General features: G+C 50.4%; 1 protein-coding gene across 17 annotated transcripts in view; it reads left to right on the top strand.

Annotated features, from left to right (window-relative positions):
* Nucleotides 1-26,309, top strand: part of SLC37A1 (solute carrier family 37 member 1) — an 82,797-nt gene that overhangs the window by 43,929 nt on the left and 12,559 nt on the right. For all 17 annotated transcript variants that reach the window (XR_010121180.1, XM_055279809.2, XM_063640570.1 and 14 more), the window contains 10 exons: nt 910-1,076; nt 4,589-4,626; nt 11,593-11,673; nt 16,484-16,615; nt 19,792-19,882; nt 21,580-21,642; nt 22,479-22,564; nt 23,600-23,648; nt 24,769-24,842; nt 26,149-26,227. Coding sequence is in view for 16 of the 17 variants with exons in the window: in XM_055279809.2 (XP_055135784.2) it covers nt 910-1,076; nt 4,589-4,626; nt 11,593-11,673; nt 16,484-16,615; nt 19,792-19,882; nt 21,580-21,642; nt 22,479-22,564; nt 23,600-23,648; nt 24,769-24,842; nt 26,149-26,227 (860 nt within the window). In the remaining variant the exon portion in view is untranslated. The remainder of the gene's footprint in view (nt 1-909; nt 1,077-4,588; nt 4,627-11,592; nt 11,674-16,483; nt 16,616-19,791; nt 19,883-21,579; nt 21,643-22,478; nt 22,565-23,599; nt 23,649-24,768; nt 24,843-26,148; nt 26,228-26,309) is intronic.

The raw sequence follows: 26,309 nt of genomic DNA, 5'->3' as shown, positions 1-26,309 counted from the left end.
TTCCAATAGCAGATGAAAACTAGACCATTTTACTTTTAGTTTTTCTGTAGACTGATTACAGCAAAAACACTTTAGTATTCTCTTTAAAATAAGATGGCTGAAACCTCTGGGGCTTGAATTGCTGAAATTCAGATGGCCTGTGTCCCATGAGACAGGGGAGCTCCGCCCTCCCACTGTGGGCCCAGTGGAGTCTGTGTCACTTGACGGCTCCTCTGACAGCTGCATCTGGCCTTCCAGGTGTTGTGGGAGATGCAGAATCCAGGACCCTGCCCCAGGCCTTTTGAAGCCGAAGCTACATGTTAACATGGGAGTTTGGGAAGTCCCGACCTGGATCACCCAGCGCACAGCACCAAAGTAGCAGAGCTGGGACCCAGCCTGGCGAGTCCAGATTTATTTGTAAATGGCTGTGTAAAATTCAGCTCAGCCAGGCCAAAGGCTTATTTATGGTGGAAGATCACAAACAAGATGCGGAAGCTAAAACAGGAACACCAGCGTCATCAGGTCTTAAGTCTTAGATACTGTGCCTTATTCACCTGGTGTGTGCGTCCATGAGTTTTGTTCAAATGACAGTTCATCAGGTGACTGTATGTATTAATTGATTGTAGAGGCACAAATTTTAATTTCAGGCCTTCCAAGACTTTCAGGGAAAGGGCCTCTTTCTTCTTCTTCTTGAGTACAGAATGCGCTCAGAGGGAGAGGTGGCATGGGTGCTGGCACAGCCTGAGGCCACATAAACACATCAGCTCTCATGAGCATCTCGAGTCCTGCACGGCACAGAAGCAGAGTCTGCACGGCCCTCGTTGATTCTGCGCCGACTCCCTACTTTACAGGCACTGCTGCGCCCTGCACTGCTGGACTCGTTTCAGCTTCTCAGCTCCATCTTCTGTCTTCTGTTTTGTTGTGTTGCAGGAGAGGTTTGATTATGGGGGTCTGGAACTCCCACACCTCTGTGGGCAACATCTTGGGGTCATTGATCGCTGGCTACTGGGTGTCCACGTGCTGGGGCCTGTCCTTCGTCGTGCCTGGAGCCATCGTGGCAGCCATGGGGATAGTGTGCTTTCTCTTCCTCATTGAACGTAAGTGCACGTGGCCTTGGAGACCACCCACCAAGGGAGGCCTCGGGTTTCCCTGCCCGGGTGGGCCTTGGGGGTGAGTGTGAGAGCTGCGTGGCCTAGTGCCCTGTTTGCCCGTGGCTGCCTCAGCGCTCTTCTTACCAGGGAGACTTCTCCGGGGAGCCGGTTCTCTCCTGGTTTTGCTGGATTTTCTACTCTCCCCTGATTCTGGAGTGACCCATGTCCACATTCCTTCCTCCTGTCCTCCTGCCCTCCCTTGCCCCAGCATCAGGCGTTTGTGCTTGGGAGTCTTCCATCTTCCCACAGGCTGTTCCTTCTCATGCCCATCTTGCCACCACAACCTGAATTGGATCCAGTCAGCTCTTTGCCTTTGATAAGATATATCTTGGTTATAAAAGACTTTCTTAATATCTTAACTGGGTAAAAAGTATCTCTTGGAAAATCAAATCTCTTATTCCATTTCAGATTCAATAGCAAACTTTTTATTTAATTGAATTTGAAATTCATTTCTGAAGTAGAGATCCAGCAGGCTCTGGTGCTGAGAAGATTCAGGACAGTTACAGCAAGAATAGAGATACCCTGGTGGCCCTGGCGGTCACACGACAGGGGCTCGAATCCCGCAGGCCATTCTGATAAGCTGTACTCAACACTTAGTTCTTTGATTGAGTTTAAACCACAGTGAAACCACATGGCAGGAGACAGCTCCCCCCTGCTGCCTGTCAGGTAGGGACACTCAGAGCCAGCTCCCTCCAGTCACGCTGGGCATTGCAGATCACTTCAGCTCTGCATGCAGAAGTTAATCCATATTCCATTTAGTCACTCACTTTTTTTGTCTTGCAAAAGCTAACCTTTTAATTTTTAAGATAACCATCATCTGGCCACGCTGTGAGTTTGAAGACTCTCACCCCACGCTTCTATGTGGTGAAAATGGAAATAAACATTCACATGAGGAACGTCCAGACACACCCATTGGTGTGAGCAAAAAGTGGGGGCCCCGGGCTGCACTCAGCTCCCCTTTCCCCTCTTCTGCAGAGGCTGAGTAAGCCTTCGGCCACACCCCAAATAGCCTGAGCAGAGACCTCGTGGGATGGGTGGGGCTCTGGCTCCCTCACCAGTGGGCCAACATGTGGCTTTCAGCTCTGGCTCGTGTGTCAGTGCAGTTCTGAGAAAGGCCGTTTCCACCACCTGTTTTCTTCCGCTCTGGTTCCTAGAACCTGGAGTTCTGTGCCCCTGCTCTCCAGGTGTTTGAGACACCAGCCATCCAGAGAACAATGTGCCTCTCTTTGTTAGCACACAGGGGCCCCTGGGTGTCTCCTGCCTGAGGGTAGAGTCCATGGGGTCTTCTCTTCTCTTCCGTAACTGGAAAGGGGCTGGCTCTGGGGAGAAGAGGACATGTGGAAGGGAAAGGAGCTTGCTCTATGGCTGGGACCTCGGCACCCGCTCCAGGCATTCAGGGCCCTATGTTGATGCTTGTCTCTGTAAGCAGAGAGAGCTCAGCTCTTGTGAATAAGCCTCCCTGATCCAATTTAGGCAGATAGCAATGAGCCAGATGCCCCCTGTCCCTGGGTGCTCTCTGGCCACAGGCCCACTCACCTACAGGAGGGCTGCATGCTTCATCTCTAGCCAAACAAAACCAAACTACCAGAACCTTCTGCCCAGGGAATCCTTCTGACACTCTTTCCCCTTGTGCCTGGGAGGTGCACTGTGTCTGAATGATGAGACCCAGCTGTGACAACAATGGCTGGATGCTGAGTCTGAGGACAGGAGCTCTTTGCAGATAGGGAGGAAACATCAAGTGCCCCTTGGTTTGTTTCTGCCCCCTCCTTGTCCCGAATCACTGACCCTGGGCAGGTACTAAAGGCATCAGATGTGCCATTCTTGCAGTCAACAGAGGATGTGGCTTTCTCTGCTGCTCCTTCACTCCTGTCTCCTGCCCAGGGTGAGCCCCAAAGGACAAGGCATCCCCTGCTCCTTTCTCAGGCCTCTCTGAGTCTCCTTTCTGAAGCTGTTCTCAAATGTGTCCCAGCCAAGGGACGTGTGTGCTCAAGTCCCTGAAGGTGAAAGTCCAGGAAGAGCCATATCAGGGGAACCCCCTGGCTTGCCCCTGGGGGCATCACACTGTGAGTGGATACCAATGGGGCGAGTTGGCTCATGTCCTTTAAATTGGTGACCATACATCACAGGTGGACCATTGGGACTGCCCAACATGCCAACCATGTGTCCTTGGTCAGTGGCCTTGCCCTATGGGCTGTGCCCAGGACAGGAGGGCGACGCACCCCGCAGCCAGCCACGGACCTCTGGGTGCAGACCCACCTGGCCCTACAGCGTGTCAATAATAACCTTATCAACAAAACCCAGACAAGAGGTTCGATGCTGGCCTCAAGGCCAGCAGGAGTGTGCTCGGTAGCTGCACGCCCCACTATGATGTCACCCTGTGTTGTGTGGGAATGGACTTGGCCGGGGGGAGCCTGCAGCCCTGTAGCTCGTTTGGGTTGCAAGGCAGTAACCAGTTTCATCCAAGGTGATAAAGAGACCAAGGTGCTGGGTAGTCAGAGGGGGCTGCAGAGATGGAGCGAGAAGCAGTAGGGCTGGTTTCCCGCAGCGCCTAGAGGCCTGGGGTCTGGCTCTGGGTTCCCGCATTGCTCGGGGCAGGTTGCTGGCGTCTGTAAAGGACACGCTGAAGCCTCACTTCTGGTTCTGTTCCTTTTCAAGTTTCCTCCCTTCCTTGCGTTTACACAAAGATGTTTGTTCCATATCAAGATAGATGTTTTGTCTCCACTCATTTTTATTTCTAATGAATTTCATAACATGAAATACCTCATTACAGACATTCTTCCAGCCTCGCTCCCCTGATGTGCTTTTCCTGGTTTTGCTTTTCTTCTGAAAAGCTTGTCCTCTGAATGAGAGTCACGGGCTTGTCCGCACAGCATCCGCGTGCTCTGCTTGTGATTATTGGCCACGCCGGGAAGTATTTTCCATATTTAAAGTAGCGTTCACGTTCACAGTGTTGGCATTGGCTGGCGGTGATCTGCCATACCCCCCTTGCACACAAGTGGGCTGCCAGGCCGAGTGACTGGGGACAGGCAGGGGTGTGTGTGGGAGTCACTGGTGGGCCAGCCAAGCTGTGCCCTTGCCCTTACCTGGCATGCTATGGCGATGGCTTTTTTCTGAAACGAATGCCGATTTAGTAAAGGTATAAGAGGGCATCTTGTGTTTTATTAAATAAATTTTATTGTGTATATTTAAGGTATGCAACATGGTGTTACAGATACATAGAGATAGTAAAAAGGTTACTAGTAAAGTGAAGCAAGTTAACATAGCCATCGCAACTCACAGCTGCCGCTTTTGTTTTTGTGGCAAGAGCAGCTCAAATCCACTCATTTAACGTGACTCCTGCACACAGTCCAGTTTCACCGCCGGTGCCCCCGTGTTGCCCTGCCCTCGGGTCACGTAGCTCACTTGGCATTGCCATGGTGGTAGACCTGCTCAGCCTGGACTCGTGTTTGCTCTTTCAGATCCGAAGGATGTCAGGTGCTCCTCCACCCTGGTGACGGTAAGGACCCTGTTTTCTTGTCTTTTTCTAGAACAGTGTGCAGTTCTGACCACTTCCCCAGCCTGCTCCTGCCTGTGCACTGTCAGACAGAAACACACAGGGTAGACAGAAGTCCCACCCTCAAAATATTGGCAGTTCTAAGAATAGAGAATATTCTGTTTTGGGTTTTGCTGATAATAACCTTATCAACAAAACCCAGACAAGAGGTTCAATGCTGTCCAGATGAAGGACTTCATGCTAAGGGGAACCAAAGGCTGGGTCCTGGCCAGGCCTCCTCAGGAGTGGAGACCTCCTGGTTTCCCCAGGGGCCTCAGCGTGCCTGGGGAAAAATGCATGTGTCAGCTGGCTGCCATCACTTAAGTTGGTGGCTGCATGTCTCAGGTGGCCGAGAGGTCTGCCCAGCACGCGATTCCTTCTCTTCTGTACCCCTGCCTAGCCCAGCCAGCGTAGGCCCTGCAGGCAGGATTGCTGACCACGTTGGCTGCCATGAACGAGCCCTGCCCTAGCTGCCTCCACCCACAGCCAGTCACCACTGGCCACTTCCCCATCTGGCTAAGGCCAGCCCTCCCGTGGTACCGGTCCCCTCCCTCTCATGGCCCAGGGCTTGACTCCCGCAGACACACCCCTGCCCCAAATACCATTCCTGGCACACTCATGTAGTATTGATGGCTGTCCTGGAAGAAAGTCCCTCTGGCCCTCATGCCTGCTCCCAGCCGCCCCGCTCCGCATGTCCACTGGCATGACACCCCTCCTGTCTGCAGGCCACCACCACCTCATGGGAACAGCCCATCCAGGTCCCAGCAACGTCACCTGGACACATAGGGTGGTCAGCTCTCTGGCCTCACCCTGCTGGACCTGTCACTCGCATCTGACCCGAGGCTTCCCTCCCTCTGGGAAAGGCTCCCCTCCCTGGGCTAACATGTTAGTCACGTCTGTGCCGAGTGTCAGACCCCAGATGTGGGGGTGCCCCCAGGCTGCTCTGCGGCCTCCTCTCTCCTTGTCTGCCCGCTCACTGCAGGAGAGCGCGCTCGAGCCTTTCAGCGCCCCCAGGTGCATTGATGTCGAGTCACCATGCTGTCCCCAGAGTGACCCCTCCCCTGAGCTCCACAATCTGAGATCTCACCACCACTCAACCTTCCCACGGAGATGTCTGAGTGTCCTTCAGACTTAACACAACCAGAGAAGATCTCTTGATTTTACCCCTAAACACGCCGATCCCCCATCATCCCCCACCTCGGTCAGGAAGCTGCTGTCCACGCTGTGGACAGGCCAGACCTGAGGAGCCAGCCCAACACCGCCTCCCTTCAGCCCCGCACCCCCTCCTTGGCCGTGTTCTGTCAGTTCTGCTCTGTTCTGTGAGGGGGTGTGGAATGGAAACCCTCTCACCTCCTCCACCTCTACCCCCTGGTCCCCGTCACCACCATCAGCTCTCCTCCGAGCCACTGCTCATCAGCTTCCTAGAACGATCCACTTTTGCTCCCCAGAATCTCTTCTTCACACCTCACTTGCAGAGACTGCATTGAAACAGACGTCAGAGCACATCAGCCCTTGCATAACACAGTCCAGTGGCTCCATGTCACCCCATGTGAAATCCTCACCAGTTTATCTGGTTGATCTCTGGTCACCCTCACAGAAGGGTGCGAGCCCCTCGGGCCTGGATCATCACTGGGTCCCTGCGCCTGGAGCACCACCTGGCCTCGTGCAGGAGAGGGCGCCAGAGTCCTTTTTCTGTCTTTTAATCCATCGGGCTCCTGGGTGTGATTCATGTGGAAAGAAGGGTTCTGATACTTGATGACAAAAACAAAGAAACAAAATGAAGTTTGAAAACCAGTGCCTTCAGGAAGGTCAAGCACCATATGATGTTTTTAAAACTATGGTTGATATTTTAAAGTGTTTTAAAAAGCCGTGTTCCTGCTATGAGCATGAATTTCAATTTCCAAGCTTGTACAGTCGTGCTGTGAAGTAGCTTAAAGCTGCCTGGACCACCCATCTTGAGACTGGGGAGAACTTCGGCACACACCTTCCGCCCTGGAACATCTTCTGTCCTCTAAGAAGAGCTTTTCCCACCCAGGGGCGGCCAGGCCTGAGGATAGGAAGCAGGCGTGCAGGAGGTTTTGGGGAGGGGCAGGTCTTCCTCAACACAGCTTTTAGGAATATGAGAGCACTTCTAAGCGAGAGGCATTGCTTCTGCTGTTTGTGTGTACGAGTTTGGGGCTGAAGCATGTGTTTCATTCTCCCTGTTCAAATCCTCTCCAAGCAGTTCACTGAGATCTAAGCGAGAGTCATTGCTTCTGCTCCTTGTGTGTATGAGTTTGGGGCTGAAGCCTGTGTCTCATTCTTTTTGTTCAAATCCTCTCCAAGCAGTTCACTGAGATCTAATGGTGCCCAGGTGTCCCCAATGTGCCATGAGGCAGGTGGTCCAGAGAAACAGCTTCTTGTCCTCTTTCCTCTCCATGTTGGCTGGTCACAGAAGGAGAGATGGCTGATATCTGGGGATCTTCTGCAAACAGCCCCAAAGTTCTTTTTCCTGCAGGAATGTTACCTGCTCTGTGCAGGACACCGACAAGACCCTTGTCACGGGCCTTCCCGAGGAAGCCGAGGGCAGTTTGGCCAATGTCCCATCAGCTGCTGTCCTTCTGTAGTATCTTCCCTTTATCACAAATGGGAGCTTTGGGGCAAAGCAAAATGCATTTGTAAGAGATTTCAGATGTGCTGACTTGTTCTGGGAAGTTCCCATGTGGAAGTGTTATTTTTAGGATAAAGTTCTAATTTTTTCCAATATTTTAAAGTTTTTGTTATGGAGACTTTAAACATATAAAAAGGTAAAAATAACAGTATAATGAACCCCTGTGTACCCATTACCCAAGTTTCCAACAGTTGGCCAATCTGACTCTATGAACGCCCCTTCTAATACTGTCCCTTCCCACCTCCTGCTGATGTATTTTGCAAGCAAATTGCAATCATCTTAATATTTTGTCTCTGACTACTTCAGCATGTTTCCAAAATATAAGGACTCTTTTATGTGAAACAAAATGTAATATACCATTATCACACTTAAAAACCAATGGCAAAGAATAGAAAAACAGTAGAGAAAATCAATGAAACCAAAAGTTGGTTCTTTGGAAAGATCAACAAAATTGATCATCCTGCACCTAGACTGACCAAGAATAAAGGAAGACTCAAATTACCAAAATCAGGACCAGGAAAGGTGGCATTTCTGCCACCTTTACTGAAATAAAATGGATTATGAGGGAACTATATGCCAACCAATTAGAAAACTTAGAATAAATGGAAAAATTCATAGAAGGACAGAAACTACCAAAACTGACTCAAGAGAGGAGGAAATCTGAATAGATCTAAAACAAGTAAAGAAATTAAATTGTTAATTTAAAAATTTCACTCAAAGAAAATCCCAGGACCAGATGGCTTTACTGGTAAATTCTGCCAAACATGGAAAGAAGAGTTAATACTAATTACTCACAAACTCTTCCAAAAAATAAAAGTGGGGGGAAACTTCCTAATTCATTCTATGAGGTGTTATCGTGATAACAAAAGAAGACTAAAACCTCTTAAGAAAACTGTACAACAGTATCTTTTATGAATGTAGATGCAAAACTCAATAGCAGCAACCTGAATTCAGCCACCTACAAAAGGATTATATACCATGATCAAGTGGGATTTATCCCAGGAATACACAGTTGGCTTAACAGGTAATGTTAATGTAATACACCATATGAATGGATAAAGGACAAAAGCTGCATGATCATCTCAGGAGAAGCAGGAAAAGCACTGGACAAAATCCAACACCCTTTCATGTGAAAACACTCAACAAACTAGGAATAGAAAGCAACTTCCTTAACCTGACAAAGGGCATCTAATAAAACCCACACCTCACAGCATTGCTTAATGGTGAAAGACTGGGTGCTTTCCCCCTGAGATCAGGAACAAGACTAGGAGGCCTGCTCTTGCCATTTCTATTTACCGTTGTAATGCAGGCAGGCCAGTTAGGCAAGAAAAGGATATAAACGGCATGCAGATTGGACAAGAAGTGAGACTACTTCTCTTTGGAGATGACATGATCTTTTATACAGAAAATCATAAGGAGTCCTCAAAAAAATGGTTAGAGTGAATTAACAAGTTAGCAAGGTTGAGGAAACAAGACCAGTATACAAAAATCAACTGTATTTCTATACACTAGCAATCAACAATCCGAAGATGAAATTAAGGCCGTTTCATTTACAATAGCATCAAAAAACATTATGCGAAGCAGAAGAAACCAGTCACAAAAGGTCACATATTATATGATTTCATTCATATGAAATGTCCAGAATAGGCAAACCTAGAGACAGAAAGGAGATGAGTGGTTGTCAGGGACTAGGGTGGGAAGAAAGGGGGGATGACTGCTAACAGGTATGGGGTTTCTTTTTGGAGGTGATGAAAATGTTCTCAAATTGTAGTGATGGTTGCAAAACTCTGAATTTAAAAACCACTGAACTGTGAACATTAAATGAGTGAACGGTACAGTATGTGAATTCTGTCTCAACAATGCTATTACAAATTTTTTAAATCTATAATCCTTTCTATTATCACACAACTACTCAATGGTCAGATCTGCTGATTGTTTTATAAATGATTTTGCACGGTGTTTAAGCAAGGCCTAGGCAAGGTCCACTCCTTCTGATTGGTTAATTTAATATGCCTCTTAAGCCTCTTCTAATTTATAGGACCTCAGTGTTTTTGTTTTTGTTTTTGTTTTTTTGGTGTGGTGTTATTCTCCTTTGAATTGCTTTTGTCAAAATAAAAAATGGTCATTTTTTCTACGAAGTTTCCCACATTTGAGGCTTTGCTGACCTTGTACCTGGGGTGTGTTTCACGTGTTCCTCTATCCCCTGTATCTCCTGGAAACTGGAAACCTTGATCTGATCCAGATTTGATTTTTCTAATTAGTTTTTGTTTCAAATGAATCACAATTAATATGAAAGAGAGTATTCAATTCTTTACCATTTGCCTTGAGTCTGAGGGTGCTAATAAGAATGTCTCTTTATGCTTCTGCCCTGTGCTATTGAAGAGCCATGGGAACCTGTTCTTTTGATTTGTATTTGATTCCTAGGTTACTTAGGTTTAGGATATCTATTTTGTGCCCTAATCTAGGACCTCATTGGGTTCAAAACCCTGTATCAGTTGTGTCAGAATTAATGCTTTTTATTAATATCTTCAGATTAGTTGGGGTTGTGTTCAGCAGCAAGCAATAGAAAAGCCCACAAGCAGTGACTAAAACAAGATGGGAAGGTATTTCTGTCTTCTATTCAGGAAATCTGGAGAGAGCCAGCCCAGGATGATGTGGGGTGTGTGTGTTGAGTGTCAGGGACACAGACTCCTCTTGTCTTTTCGTTCTTCCCCTGTGCGTGGCTTCATGCCAAAGGTGATATATTCCAACCAATTAGAACAGTGCTGGGCACAGAGTTGATGCTTAATAATTATTTGTTGAATGAGTGAGTGAATGATTGGTCAGTGGCTGCTGGAGCTCCAGCCATTACATCTGTATTCCAGCCATCAGGAAGGAGGGAAAGGACATCAGGGACAGGCCCCTTCTCTTTCAGGAGACTTCCTAGCATTTCCTAACATCATTTGTGCTTAGCTGACCATATCAAGCTGAAAAGGAATTGTAAGATAGGCTTTGCCTGAGCACCCACGTTCCTGGCTGAAAAGCAGGAAGAAGAGGGCCCCGGTGATGCTGGCAGCCTCTGCACACCGTGGGGGGCCCGAGTGCTGGGGAGCAGGAACCCATCTCTGCTTCTGCCTGGAATGATCGGGTGATAAACTGGCAAGATAATCGCCCCTAGCCTGGCAGGCTTTGCCCTCCCTCTGAGCACAAAGCAAATGTATTTTTAAAGGTATTTTGTTACATTTTCAGGTAATAAGATCAATAGTTTTTCTTAACCTTCAGAAACCTTTTCAGGGGAAATGCCTCGAAATGTAAAGGGTGGGATCCAACTGTCCATCTGAACGGAGTTTAACCCATGCTCTGTCTTCCCCGTGTTTCCCACCGTTTGGAGGCCCCATAGATCTCTACTTGCAGATCTCATAGGTAGCGTGCAAGCCTGGTGGTTTTTCTTCTCAAATGCATCCAGCACTAGTGCCAGAAATCTAAATCGTCTGGGCCCCTCTAAGCCTCAGAAATTGTTTTGTTATGATTTATACTAGAGTGGATGAATAACATCTTTCTAAGTACAGACTGATTCCTTATTCTAAAGGAAGTTTGTTTGGACTATTTCATCAACAACAATGACATTTTACCATTAGAGAATTTCAACAATTATTTTTATACCATTAATTATCTTCAAAAGGGGTTCTACATAGAGCCCTATAGAAATAATGATTAGGAAATGGTACCTTTATTCCAGTGCCCAAGAAACTGCCTTCATTTCTTCACTTTTCACTTGGTAACAGGAGATCATTTTGAAAGGATTTTGAGTTTTGGAGCGTATCAGTGCAGTCCTTCCACCTCCCTGCCCCCTAGCGGCAGGTCCACATTCTGGGGCTGTTGAGCAAGCCACACTCTCCTTCCGTAGAGACGGGCTTTTTCCTTCAGAAGCATCCGGCTGACCTAGGGAGGGCAGGTGTTCCTCACAGGTTAAAGGGAAAGATTGGTCTGTGCCTTTTCATTTCAAAACCGTTGAAACAATCTCACAGCCATTCAGAAAAGTTAAGTTGGCTTAATGGGTATTTTTACATTTGGTTACACCTCTGTCTTAGCTCTTTCTTCAAGAGAGGATTTTATTTTCACATTCTATTATCTGAGAGTCTGGAGTGTTGAGATCAACCATTATTCTGTTTAAATCAGTTGTCTTATGTCCTCTTGGTAGCTTTTTTGGGACGATAGTAAGTATCCTTGCTACAGTAAAGCCAGGTTTAATTTCTAGCTGTTCAATCAGTATTGCTCTAATGAAACTTTTTTTTCCCCAGCACTCAAAAGGCTATGAGAATGGTACAAACAGATTGAGACTCCAGAAGCAAATCTTGAAGAGCGAAAAGAACAAGCCTCTGGTAAGTCACACACAACTTCCACTTCCTAGAATGTCGGAGCTGCAGGAAAACTCCTTTGAGCCATGCTGGCTCTCTGTCCCTCTGCCTATGTGACATGTGTCACAAACATCCAGGTCTTAAAAAAATTGTGTCTCATTTTATTTCTTCAGTAAAGTTTGAGTTTGCCCTTATTGGCTCTCTTTGGATTTTATACTTAACCAATTCATTCATTCAGCAGCTCCGCAGCTTTCAATGTCCCAGGCACTATTCCAGGTGTTGGGGGCGGTGCTGGCATAGACAGAAAGCAGGCAGAGACATCCCCCAAGCGGTGCCAAGGGCCAGGAAGACAGGCTGAGCAGGCTGTATTTTCAGCTGGCCTTGGGAGGCTTCCCTAGGCAGGCAGTGTTGGAACAGAGCTGTGCGGGACTGGAGGGAGAGTCTGCAGGTGCCTGAGCACAGAGGGTGTCAGGGTGAGGGGCACACGGTGGGCTGGCCACGTGAGGTGCACACAGAAAACTGACATCATGGGACCAAGAAAAGGTAAGGGAGAAGCAGGTAACAGAAGGAGGCATCTCCCCCTCCCCCATGTCACAGATGAGGAATTCGGGACACAGAAATGCTAAGTTAATCTGCCTTGTCATCCGCGGTAGCAGGGAGGCCTCAGTGCAGGTCTGGCCCACCCCTAGCACCTGATCAGGCCTCCTGTCCCCTACCCTTCCCATCCTCGATCCTTGTAGAAGCTCCTCACATTGCTGCTGCTTAGCTGACCACACCGAGCTGCAGCGGGCATTTTAGATTTGAGTTTAATCATTGAAGTTATAAGCTGTTCTTTTTTTAAATCAGGTTTTTTTGGGGTTTTTTTTTTGAGACAAGATCTTACTCTGTCGCCCAGTCTGGAGTGCAGTGGCATGATCTCAGCTCACTGCAACCTCCGCCTCCTGGGTTCAAGTGATTCTCCTGCCTCAGCCTCCCTAGTAGCTGGGGTTACAGGCACCCACCACCACATCTGGCTGAATTTTGTATTTTTTTAGTAGAGATGGGGTTTCACCATGTTGGCCAGGCTAGTCTTGAACTCCTGACCTCAGGTGACCCACCCGCCTCAGCCTCCCAAAGTGCTGGAATTACAGGCTTTAGCCACCGCACCCAGCCTCTAAATCAGGTTTAACCTTCTATAGCAGACACAGGGCTTCTCCTCTGCGAGAAAGACCCCTCTGGCATGTGTGAGGGGTTGCTCTTCCTATCATTGTAAATTAAATAGCTTAAAGGATTAATGTACTAAACATGCATCTCACTTTTTTATTGACTGGAGAAATTTATTTGTAGTGGCTGAAATATTAGTAAAGGGAAAAATGATGTCTCATGCATCTGGGTTCTTGGATTTTAGGGAGACCGTAGGCAGTGACTAATTCAACCAAAATGCTTTAAAATCTGTACTTACTTCTGAATTCACATTTAAACAAATCATGTCCCAATCAGTGTCCAAAAGGCTGTCACCCCTCTCTGATGATACTGAAGCCTGCCACTTGCTCTGAATCAAGACCACAGGCCCTTTCTTCTGGTGTAGTAACTGACCCATAGAACTAGCCTTGGCTTCTGAGTATAGCTTCTCTCTTTCCTTTTCCGGCCCTCTAAGAAAGGCTATTTACAAACTTGCCATCAAGGAGCCAGTTACGTAAGTAAAGGCACTGGCAGGCCTGGTTTCAGGCCGAGGGTGATGCTTCAGATGACCACGACCAGGCGCATGCTGGCCTCGCTTATGTGGCATCCCCTTTCGGCAGGCTTGCCATTGCTCTTGGATCAGGTAGGCGGGGAGAGTGCCCCATGAGGTTGGCTGCACACTCTGGATGTCCCCTTTCCCAGAGTGACCGCTGGGCTCAGTGGGGTGTCACCCAGCCCCTGACCTCCACTCCTTTTCAGACAGAGCTGCTACATTATGTCACGTAGCAGGCACTTTCTGAGTGGCCTCTTGAAGAGACATGTAAAGAAAGCTGGGAGGGCGGGGAGCAAATGTGGGAAAGAGAAGGAGGCTCTGCTGTCACTTGGCCACGTGGCACGCCCGCAAGTCCCCATGGGCATTTTAGAGGATTGTCTTGGGGATGGTCGCGCTTGCCTTCCCTGTAGTCACTTGTCACTTTTCCTCCTTGACATCTCTGAGGATCCTTCTGACTGGCTGTGGCTCAAGAACTGCTGGGCCCACCAAACACGGCATGAGCGCGGAGTGGGTATTTGGAGGTTGAATGTGACTCTACCATGCACTTTGCACGCCAAGTGGGGCTCCACAAATCTCTCTGTGATGGCTTTTCCCAAAGGGAAGCTGCAGACACCATCGGGTAGCGGGGTGAGCTTAGCATTTTTAGATAGAGCGATCATTATTACACAGTCCCCCCACATGCCTCTGTGTGTATTTTTGTTGTGTGTGTGTGTTTTAGTAGAGGGAGCCCTTTTCTCTTTGAAAGTGTAAGCCGTAAGCGTGGAGCGCACTGGCCACAGAAGCCCCCACACCCACCAGGGGCTCCACAGATCCCATTTGGGGCTCTTGGGACACAGACTGGAAACTGCTTGTTTAGAGGCAGAGGTGCCTCTTGGCCTCCAGCCTTGTCTTGGTCCACCCAGTGGCTTCTTGTTTGCTGCGTAAGGAGGAGGCAGCAGCAGCCCCCTGTTTGTTTTGGAAAACCAGCCATGGCCTCACACTTTTTCCCATCTCCTCCAGGAGCAAACAACTGGGGTGTGGTGGCTGCCAGCCCTGTTTAAGATGAGTGGCTCTGAGCACAGGGCCTGTTCTCAGCAGAGACAGAGCCTTCTGTCTGTCTAGGGGGCTCCTTGCTGCTTAGATAAGGAGCAGAGGATCTGTGTCTGTGGCTTTAAACCAGCCCAGCAAGTGGACCCTGGAGCACTTTACAAATCCTGCAAGGACTGTGGGTGGCCCTTGGGCATCTGGGTCCTACCTGAGGCCAAGTAGGTCTTCTGTGTCCACCTGTGGTCACTTCTCTGTGGGTCGGAGGGTGCGCTTCTCCTGGCTAAGCGGCCTCGTTCCACTTGACTTTTCTCCAGCTGGCTGCATTTCACCCACTGCTTAGCCTGTTTCCTGCGGAACAGCCTGTGAAGTCCTGTAGCCCTCAGCTTGCTATGAGTGGAACTTGCCTGGGGCTGCCCCAGGGACTGCTTCCGCGGGGCTGGGGGAATTCGGGGCTTCTCAAAGCCCCCCGAGGAGATTCCAGTGCTTAGCCACAGTAGAGCATTACTGATTTAGTTTCCTAAACTGGACGATTAGCAGAATTCATGAGAGAAAAGTTTATTCCGAAACTCGAGTCGCTGTTCTTTGCTTTCACAAAGGGCCGTGATGGAATTATCATCGGGAGCATGTTAGGCATCTGCACTCAGGCTTGTCATCTTCATTCCAGAGCACCTGACTGTGTGGCCACATATTAATATCTTCATCAGAGACCCACTCTCCATGCCAGAGTCCTAGCCGTGAAGCCAGGCTTCCTGGGGGATGTAGATGCTGGGCTGCCCCCGAGGCCACCCACTGGGTGCCCACACTGGGCTGCACTCGGTGCCACCTGCCACTCAGTTTCCAAATGTCCGTTTTCCACTGGAAGAGAATTCTAAATATTCTGAATATCAAGGGGCAGGGGAATGTGGAATACATTACAATTTTCTTTTTTTTTATATTAAACTACATTTTTAGTCCAACTTATAACAGGTTATAGTGAGATGAATACCACAAAGCCTGTTTGATTTTGTGAAAGGTCTGAGATACCTAGAAGCATTTCTTTGTAAGACCTTGAACCTCATAGCTCACTCATGAAGAGCATTTTTATTTTATTTTCATTCTTTTTTGAGACAGGGTCTTGCCCAGGCTGAAGTACAGCCGCACAATCACAGCTCACTGCAGCCTCAACCTCCTGGGCTCAGGTGATCCTCCTGCCTCAGCCTCCAGAGCAGCTAGGACTACAAGCGCATACCACCACATTCCACTATTTTTTTTTTAGGTCTTACTGTGTGGCCCAGGCTAAGATTATTTTTATGTTATCCTTGCTCTGACTTGAAATCCCACTCTAGGTTGGGGAATCACTCTTCTTTGCTTTAATGAATGTACACTTTGTCCTTTAGGAACGTCTATAGACAATCAGAATTCCTAAATATCAGAATAGGTGTATTTTAAAATAATGTTGGTGTATTTTAAAATAATGTTGTTTCTGGTCATATATGGCCATTGTGAACTCCTAAAAAATACAGGATCATGTAAAGAATTTCTTATTAGCATTTCGATAAAAATTACACGTAATTCTACCACTTGGTGACAACCATTGTTGGCTTAGATTTTAGCTTCTTTCTTTCTAGAAATAGATCCTATAGTTGCCTAGTTATATATGTAGATATTTATACATTCTTTGAGGTTACAGTGACATGCAGTTTTGAATGATGTGTTATTTAATGTGTCGTAAGCATTTTCCTGTCATTAAAATCTCCCAACCTTTTTTTTACAAGATGTCATTCGTATGGATGTATTTGAATTTTCTAATTTTTCTCGATGATGTGATGTCCATTTTACTTTATAAGTATCTTTTTACTTTTCAAATTATTTTTTGCAAATAGATTCCTAGAATTTCTGGATCAGAGGATCTGTGTACCTAGCCGTTCATGAAAATGCATGAATGCTAATCATTCTAACGCAGTGGCCAGGTGGGAATGTCACCCAGGATGTCTCCAAGGCAGTGGAAGAGAGAGCCGCCAGGCACCCTCGTCGTTAGGAAGCCTGGCCCCACTTCACCCAGACTGCCCGGCTGGTAACACCTTTCCTTTTTGTTCCCAATGGATTTGCCTCCAGGACCCAGAGATGCAGTGCCTGCTGCTCTCAGATGGGAAAGGCTCCATCCACCCGAACCACGTCGTCATTCTCCCCGGGGACGGTGGGAGTGGCACAGCCGCCATCAGCTTCACAGGGGCCTTGAAAATTCCAGTAAGTAAACGTGCCCAGGAGGAGTTTCAGAAAGGGCTGGTGTGCTGGCTGTAGGAAGTCTGGTCGGTTGATGATTAAGCTTAAAAAGAAATCTGTGGTTATAGAACCAGGGGATTCGAATCCATAGCCAAAGCTAGACGCTGCACAGTGGTAGCTTCGGGACTGAATATGTCTGCAGTGATATTTGGTTTGCCTCATACCATATTTAAATGTTCTTTGAAATTCGTTTTCTCCATGTAGAAATTCAGAAGGTTCATAGAAAAATGGGGCTCCCTGCCTTCACTGGAAAAACAGAAAGCCTGGCGCCCTGGGCCTGCCCCCACGTGACAGGTTGGGGAACTGAGGCCCTGACTACTTTGCCACCTGGCCCCTGTGTCCCGGCCCCTCCCCGGTGCACTTGCCCTCCCACAGGCCTTGAGCATGAGCCCATGGGAGGCGCTGTCACTGAGTGCCGTGCCGTGGCCTTCGCGAGCCCGGCTGGATTCTCTTTCCCTTTAAAGTGACTTTAGGCCAGGCGCAGTGGCTCACGCCTATAATCCCAGCACTTTGGAAGGCCGAGGCAGGCAGATCACCTGAGGTCAGGAGTTCAAAACCAGCCTGGCCAACATGGCAAAACCCCGTCTCTACTAAAAATACAAAAATTAGCTGAGCGTGGTGGCAGGCGCCTGTAGTCCCAGCTACTCAGGAGGCTGAGGCGGGAGAATCACTTGAACCCGGGAGGCAGAGGTTGCAGTGAGCCAAGATTGTGCCACTGCACTCCAGCCTGGGCGACAGAGCAAGACTCTGTCTCAAAAAAAAAAAAAAAAGTGCCTTCAGTGCCACAGCCCATGGTCTGATTGCCCCTGCATGTGAGCAGAGGATGCCAAGAGTGAGGGGGAGGATGCGGGGACCAAGGGAAGAACGAGCAGCACAGGCGGGAGAAGCCTTGGGGCCCTCAGAATCTGGACCGGGCTGGTCCTCGGTGGTGCTGCTGGCCTTGCCTCCAGACTAGAAGGGCGCCACTGTGCCCCTCAGTGGGTGATCAGTATCAGGAACAAGGTGACTTGGAGCAGATGAGCGGGAGGGGCACTGTAGGGAGATTTCTTGCTGCTTTCAGTTTTTATTACATTCATGGACTCCCTCAGCAGAGAATCTAAGGAGCCGTGCACAGGGTGTGGAGACACTGTATTCTTCTGATGGGGGCAGAGAGCTGAGAGCAGGGGCGTGGGAGGGAGACCAGACCCTGCTGTGTGGGCTGGCCAGGCTGTCCAGGGAGTGCTGTCCAGGAGGCGCTGTCCAGGGAGTGCTGTCCAGGGGGCGCTGTCCAGGGAGTGCTGTCCAGGGGGGGCCGTCCAGGGAGTGCTGTCCAGGGGGGGCCGTCCAGGGAGCGCTGTCCAGGGAGCGCTGTCCAGGGGGCGCTGTCCAGGGAGTGCTGTCCAGGGAGCGCTGTCCAGGGGGCGCTGTCCAGGGGGCACTGTCCAGGGAGTGCTGTCCAGGGGGAGCTGTCCAGGCCGTGCCCTCCAGCACTGACAGCCACAGCACCAGGGAGCAGACACAGCTCTCGCTTGTTGACACGACCTAGAGAAAGGCAGAGGGTCAGGGGCACAGGCCTGAGGCCCCTCAGCAGGTCAGGGCTGGAAGTATAAACAATGCAACCCAGACCTCAGAATCCTATCACGGAAATTAAAGACTGGGGAGAACCTCGGCTTCAGAACAGAAAGTCTTCCAGTGCCCAGGAGAAACTGGGCCTGCAGAGGCGGACCCTGGAGCCAGTGTTCAGCCAGAGGAGAACGTCCCAGCCCAGGCTGGGCACCAGCTCATGGGGAAAGGGCTGTGCATGCCGGCCTGTGGAAGCTGCTGGGTTTAAGTAAAAAGATTTGTTTTTAATTGTGTCCTTAATACTAGTGACCTTTTCTGCTATACCTTCCTCTGTAGCTACCCCCAAATACTTGTACTAAAAGTAGGGTGCACACTAGTATAAAAATACAGGTGTTTATATAGTGGAGGTATAGACAGTATGGGCTTCAGAGGTCCCACTCAAGCCTCCCCCTGCCACCGCCAAGCTGAGTGTTCCAGGCAAGTGTGGCACACTCTGAGCCTCCATGTCCTCATCTGTCACACGGGTTCCATCCCTGGGGTAATACCACTCGTTGTTCTGAGGATGAAGTGAGGTCATTTAATGACAACTAAACACAATGCCAGGCCCGTGAAAGGCATATGGTAAATTACACGTACACATCCTCATGAACTGTGAAGACATCAACTCGTTTCATTTTAGAATGACTTGGCGAAGTAGAGCGCTGGGTTCCCCCAGCCCCCATTTTGATTGATTTTCAGTGCACAGACGGCTGGGGGATTCAGTGCCACAGAGTTACTGGATTTCTCACTCTGAATTTTCAGATGGCATCTGGAATTTTTATCTCACAAGTGCCACCTCTTTTTAAAAGTAGATGTAAAACAAACACAAACAGGCATTTTACAGAACCCACCACTCGATTTCCTCACTCATACCTACGTGTCTCTTTTCATTGTTTTCCCTGATATGGACTGGTTTGTAGTACTCACAAGGCGGGATTCAGTAGCCTGTACGCCTGTGTGCTGACAGAATGGTCGGAATTGTTTGATCTGTGTGTTTCCAGGTGGCTTGATAATTTACAATTTCAGTTCCAGGGAAGAAGAAAGAGCCATTCAATACTCAGGCCACTGCACCCGGCTATACGAGAACTCCTTTAATAGCTAAGTTTTCCAGGCGATGTAGTATGAAAATCAAACCCGTACATGTTTTCATTGATGTAAAGACACTGGGTTTTGTTCCTAAAAGGTAGTCTCCATTTTGAAATTCAGAAGTTTCATAGATAAATAGGGCTTCCTGTCTTCACTTGGAAAGCAGAAAATCTGGCCATGCTGGTCCTGCACCCCATGTGACAGTGGCCAAGGAGCTGCAGCTACGGCCCCACCCTTCTCAGGGGCCCCGCCCCTCCCTGGTGCCCCTGCTGGGGTGAGCCCTCCACTGTTCCCGGGTCCTCACTACACCACACAGCGGTGCAGCACCCTCCCCAGTACGTGTCTGGAGGTGATAAAGCCAGCCCAGAGACAGGATGTCTTTATGGGAGCGAAGTCGTATTTAACTCTGTTGCGTATTTACACACCTGCTGACTCCACATTTGGAGGAGACGCCCGACTGCTCTGTCTTTCAGGGCGTGATAGAGTTCTCGCTGTGTCTGCTGTTCGCCAAGCTGGTCAGCTATACTTTCCTCTTCTGGCTGCCCCTGTACATCACGAATGTGGGTGAGTATCCACCGCTAGAACACATTAAATTCCGCACAGTGACGGGGGTCTGAACTCTTCTATCTGCTGGCTTCTAGAGTCTTGGAAACACAAGGTCACGAAAGGTGATTTGAGAGGCACACTTTTGAATAAAGTACTATGATGAAACGTAGGCTAAAAAGAATTCAGATATGCAAATTGTATTGCCATAATGGTAAACTTTATGGGGCTTAACGTTTGACACGTTCTATCCCAGCTAGGTCTACCAGTTCATGAGGTACTTCCTGTTCTGGGGCAGCCTGCGTTTAAATGTGGGCTACACTGAACTTTGGATCATAGCAGCCAGTGAGCAGAAGCAAAGCCTCTGGAGACCTGAGAGAAGAAATCTCTGATACTCTGACCTGGAAATGGCTTCTGGGAGATAGCTTCTCATTTTTGGCAGGGCCGACAGTTTGCTTTATGTTTCAGAAGCCCCGCAGTGGCCACAGCTATAGATTATCAGAAAATGTGCCAGTGAAATAGTAACATGCCCCCCATGTCATGTGTGACCACAGGACAGACAAGAGGGCATGAACAGTGCTTAAGGGAAGGGGCCGTTGAGTGGGGAAACCCGAACCCTGGCTGAGAGGAAGCGGGGATGGTCCAGGAGCACGTGGAGGGCTCTTCGCCCAGGGAGCCAGAGAGAGCGAGAGGAAGGAGAAGACACACACTGGGCCGTCAGGGAGGGGCAGGATCCGGCGATGTCTCAAAGAGGAGGCCTTTGAGAATGCGGGAGGCTGAGGAGCACAGACCACCTATTCTGGGGATGCAGATCCCACCAGAGGAGAATGCTGGCAGCACGAGGCTGGAGGCTGAATACCCCAGGAGGGAAGTTGGGGAGGTGGTCTGGGGACTGCCCCACAGCCTAGCAGGGACAGGGCCTGCCCAAGGGCCAGTGACTGGGGAGGCAGCAAGGAGCACCCTTGGATCCTGAGGTTCCTTCCCTGCCTCGTGACCCCCGCCTCACTTCGGCCAGTGAGCTGCACACAGCTGGGCCTTCTTTCTCCCTTCTTCCCCTGTGGTTGCAAAAGGGGTGACGTTCTCAGGACTTGAGTCTTGAACTGCTGACATTTCCAGTCTGTTTGAAAAAAGCAAAGTTTCCTGTCCATGCCATTGATGATTCGGAACGGCTGGGTTTGACCCACGCCCCAGATGCTTCGCAGTCTCCTCTCCTACGCCCGGCCGGCTCAGTCCACCTTTAAGCCCAGTCTCCTTTCTCACGCCGTGGCCGGCTCAGTCCACCTTAAAGCCCAGAACTTGTACAAAACCTCGTGGAGGGCACCCTGAGCTGGTGCCGGGAGGCCTCTGTGTCCTCATCTGCAGCTCTAAAGCCATGTGGTCAGACAGCACGTGTGACAGGATGCTCGAGCATCCAGGCGCCTTCCACACCCCACTTCTGTCCTACGTTCATCTAACTTCATGGCAGAGGGGCCCCTGGGGGGCCTCTGAACCAAAGGTGGGATAATTAGACTGAGCAGAGGAAGGCCACGGATTTTGGTTAAGAGTGTTTTCATCCTTTCTGTGTTGTTTTTTAAATTGAGTTAACCACTAATTGCTCCTTGGTATAAATCAAGCTATGGAACCAGAGTCTCGTGCATGGGTCCTGTTCTGCCATGGTGTGTCGCTGTGATGCATGAAAGAGATCCTCATTGTTTCACACTCCGTTGTCATTTTAATAGATCACCTTGATGCCAAAAAAGCGGGGGAGCTCTCCACCCTGTTTGACGTGGGCGGAATCTTCGGTGAGTTCATTAAGACTTGTTCTGCTGCAACAATAATTTCGCAAGGCGCGTGATCTCTGAGTTGATTCACTGCTCAGAGGGAACAGGGTTCCCCAAGGTCTCATATCCCCTGAGTGGACCCAGCCCAAAAGGGTCAGGCCGTCACCTGGGGGTGGTCTTATGGTCTGCCTCCCTCCCCAGGGCCCTGACTGCACTTGAACAGCTTCCCTTAGAAATAGCATGCCAGCTGGGCTCAGGGGCTCATGCCGGTTATCCCAGCACTGTGGGATGCCCAGTTGGGAGGATCGCTTGAGGTCTTCTTGTTATGAAGACCAACCTGGACAACACAAGACCCCTCTCTACAAAAAAAAAAAAAAAAAAAAAAAAAACATAGCTGGGCGTGGTGGCTCGAGCCTGTGGTTCCAGCCTTGGGAGGCTGGGATGGGAGAATGGCTTGAGCCTGGGAGGTTGAGGCTGCAGTGAGCCGTGATCATGCCATTGCACTCCAGCCTGGGTGACAGAGTGAGACCCCATCTCAAAACTAAAACAAAAAAAAGCAGCAGCTTGCCTCCTGGGCAGGTGACAGACTGGCCACCTTAGTACCTTGATAGGTAAAGGGGCTTCGAGGCTGGCCTAAAACCTGAACCTGCAGATGTCTCCAAGACTCTCACATCTGACCACAACCAATGGAGGCCTGTGGGGAGGTCAGGGCTCTGAGAAGGCTGCCTGCCCGTGATGCATGGAGAGAGGGGCTTGGGAAAGGAGGAGGCCGTTCTCCGAGCTCCTGCAGTTCTACTTCCTCCCTGTGGGCTCATACCCCGGGACGTCAGCGCCTGAAGCCCGCCTCTCCATTGCAGGTGGGATCCTGGCAGGTGTGATCTCAGACCGACTGGAGAAAAGGGCCTCCACCTGCGGCCTGATGCTGCTGCTCGCGGCCCCCACGGTCAGCCCTGCTGCCTTCCCTGGGCCCCAAAGCCTGCGGACAGTCCCCCACTGTGCTCCCCACCAGCCAGCATCCTTCCATCTGGCCCATGCTCCACTTTCCTGACAAGCCCACTTCATTCCCTCTCATGCCTCCTGTCCCCCCGACCCCTCCCTTGGCACCTGCAGGTCTCCACCAGGCTCCCTCCCGTACATGCACAGCTGCTGCTGGTTTAGCATGGGCTGCGCGCAAGCTGCTCCTCTCTTTGGGGTGCCCCCTTGCCCCAGACAAGCTCCTGCCCATCCTTTGGGATCCGCAACACCTCCCCCACCTCTTAGGCATCGTTGACCCCTCCCATCATGATGCATGGTGCATAGTACTTTTCAAGCATTTCGTAGCTCCTGACCTTGGGCTGTGACACCCCCATCTATGCCCCAGTTCCCTCATCTGGAAAATGGGATGTCAGTATCACCACCTTGCAGTGGGTTAGAAACAATGCACATCATCACTGTTTTTATCATCGTAACTTTAGAGGTAACAGGCTTGTCAGTGGACGGTGTAGCTCTGTGCACGTCAGCCTCTCCACTAGCCCCAGAACAAGGCCTGGCTTTCAGCCATCTTGGGGTCCTGGACATGGCCCAACACAGAACCTGAAAGAATGCTGAGTGAAGAAATGCCTGGGTGGGCCCCTTGCTGCCACTGGGGGTGGGCATCCTGAGGACTTGGCAGTCAGACTCACAAATCAGGAGCTCAAGAAGGCAGCCCCTTGGCTGGGCAGGAGCTCAGGAAGGCTGCCCTTGGCTGGGGGTGTAGAGTGGGAGCACCCTGCAGACTTGCCCAGGTCGCCTGGGGTGCTTGGTCCAAAGCTCTCGTGGTGGGGACAAGGCTCAGTGCCTGAGATGGGAGGGGGTGTGGCCGTCACTCTTTTTTAGGGGTTTCCACTCTTGGGATGGCTGCCTGAGAATCACCCGCCAAGCTTTTGAGAAGTAGATTTCCAGCAATCTCGCACTGCTTGCAGCCAGCCATGGCTTTGACCTTGTGTCTTGATGTCCACAGCTCTACATCTTCTCCACCATCAGCAAGATGGGGCTTGAGGCCACCATCGGTGAGTATGGAGGCCTTCCTGCTTTTCTTTCACACACGTTTTTAAAGTTCACACAACTGGCCAGATGAAATATTAAAATCAACAGGTGCATTGAGCTGGTTTAACTGGAGCACATGGTGTGGCTAAAATTGTCCCATGTCCTCCTTTGGGCACAGCCATCTGCAGAGGCCGGGGTCTCCTCTCCCCAGTGCGAGGCTTGCCAGTCTGTGGGTTTCAGTGTGAGCTGGGAGAGTGCAAGCCTGGTCTGGGGCAGTGGCCCTGGGCGCTCAGTGGAGAAGCCAGATGTGACCTTGAGGGCAGCCCCTCCTGGGGCCTTGGCGGGGCTGGTGGGGCTGCAGCAGCCTGCGACCTGCCACCTGCACCCTGCACCCCTGGTGGTGAGAGCAGCCCAGGCTGGCTCTTGGGCCGCATCAGGTAGCCAGGAACCTGGTGGTGTGACCTGAACAGGGTCCCGCCAGGAGCCAGGGCAAGCGGCCCCCCCAGCCACCTCCTCCCAGCTTTGTCAGCTGCCCCTCCAGGAGCAGTTGCATAACCTTGAAGGACGATTTTGAACACCCTGCAGGCAGTGCTATCAAATTTTGCCTCCAGCACTTAGAAGTATGCTTTCTGTCCTAATGAGCCAGCAGTGGGGATGTGTGTGGTCCCCTTAAACGTTACCCAGAAGGCAACTTGCCCACAGGAGAGGAAGCGGAAATTCCTGTGACCCCTCAGGCCAGAAGCTTCCTCACCTGAGTGTGAACCTAGAGGAGAGTTTAGGAAGTGACCTGGTCCAGAGAGAGGGTGGGGGTCTGCCCTCAGCGAGTACTGCAGCAGCTGTGGGTGAGGAGAGGAAGGCCTTTCTGCTGCAGATGAAGCAGGGGTCAGCCCAGGCCCAGGGTCAGGCCCACGGTCCGGCCTGTGCTCACTCCCTCGTGGCGGCAGCTGCTGCCCTTCGAGGGTAGATGAGCCTGAGTCTTAGGGAGGGTACGATTTGCTTTAGCTCCTCACTAGACAAGTTTAGAGGAAGCTGTTTCTGCTGCACCCCCTCCCTGTGCTCCCCAGGTGCCCACCTCAGGCTGCTCCTATGCATGCGGGGCTCTCCGGAGGGCATTTCCATTCTCTGCCTCTCTGCCTCCCACAGCCATGCTGCTGCTCAGCGGAGCCCTGGTCAGCGGGCCCTACGCACTCATCACCACCGCCGTCTCCGCCGACCTGGTGAGTAGAACCAGGAGAGACACTAGCCCTGTGGGCACCCTGCCATGTGCCTGTGCCATTCATGACAAAAGTGGCCTCCATTACCGTTAGTAAAACCGCATTTGCAGAAGCACATGTTTGGCAGCTCACCTACACCTGTGGTCTCCAGCCTTCCTGCACCTGCCCCCCGTTCACCCTTCTCCTAGAATCATGGGCAGGTTGGTGCGAAACTCACCGTTCAGCACAACAAAAGGCTCTTGGGCGCCATCCTCATGACTCAGGTGCCTTTTCAATCCAAGGGGGCAGGGGAGGGGGTCCTGTCCTGGACGCCTCTGCAGAGAGAGAGGGGCCACGAAGAGGCGCTGGGGGATTTGGCCCTCCTCATCCAGGTACCATGCCCTGCCTTGGTCACCTTTGTGTTGGGCGTGTCCTGAAACTGCCTGAGTGTGCGTGAGCATGCAGACTTGTGTCTGCATGGGCATGGAAAATTCTGGAAGGATCCACATCAGACCATTAGCAATGGTCAGCCTTCACGGGGTAGAGGCAGAGGAGAGACTTTCACTTATTTTTTAGACTTCAAAATACATAGGTTCTGTATGATTTTCATATTGTGTGTTCTTTATTTTATATACATATTACATGCATATACAAGCATTTTTTTTTTGGACGCTGGTTCATTTTTATAGTTTTAGGCTTCCAGGCACTGTTTCCCCTGATCTTTTTCCCCTCCCGTTGTCCTCAATTTGTGCTTTTTTCCCGTTATCCATGCAACATTTTCAAAACCAGAGCTCCTGGCGGCTGCTCACTGAGGACCTGCACCAGCCTTGGTTTCTCAGCTCTCCCCTCCTCCCTTCTTCCCCTGGCGTTTGCTATCGATCAGGTTGAATTTTAGGTCCTGCAGAGACATCTGACAGGGGTCCCAGGAAGGCCCCGGCTGTCGAGGAATCCAGCAGACACGTGGATGTGTCTGGGAAGGAAGGCCGGCGCAGCTCAGGGCGGTGTCGTGCGTCACGCATCTTCATGCCTCTCACGCTCGCTGCTCTGGGGCCTCAGGGAGGAGCAGGACTGTGCTGAACAAACTTTTTATTTGAAGAGAATCCTAAGAGTTCTTGTTACTAGAACCAAGCATTTCTGATGATTTTTGACTCTTAAAACCCCTTGATGTTTTAACTCTCCAAGGCAAGCTTGGGGTGGAGTTTAAATAATGGGAAACACCCTCATGATGAGTTGTTCTGCAGAGCAGTTTGAGTAAATGATCATACAGAGGCTTGGGTTTACTTCTCATGCTGCAGCGACAAGCTGCACATCTGTTTTTCCTCTCTTCTAGGGGACTCATAAAAGTCTGAAAGGCAACGCGCACGCCCTCTCCACCGTGACGGCCATCATCGACGGGACCGGCTCTGTAGGTGCGCCGAGAGTTTTAGCTCTGGGAGGTTTGGTGTCTTGGGGGAAATCACATTGTCACATGCTTGTGAACAGGTGCCCAGG

Source organism: Symphalangus syndactylus, chromosome 5 (genome assembly GCF_028878055.3).
Source record: "Symphalangus syndactylus isolate Jambi chromosome 5, NHGRI_mSymSyn1-v2.1_pri, whole genome shotgun sequence".
In the NCBI taxonomy this organism is placed as follows: domain Eukaryota; kingdom Metazoa; phylum Chordata; class Mammalia; order Primates; family Hylobatidae; genus Symphalangus; species Symphalangus syndactylus.
This window is presented reverse-complemented; position numbering and strand designations above follow the sequence as displayed.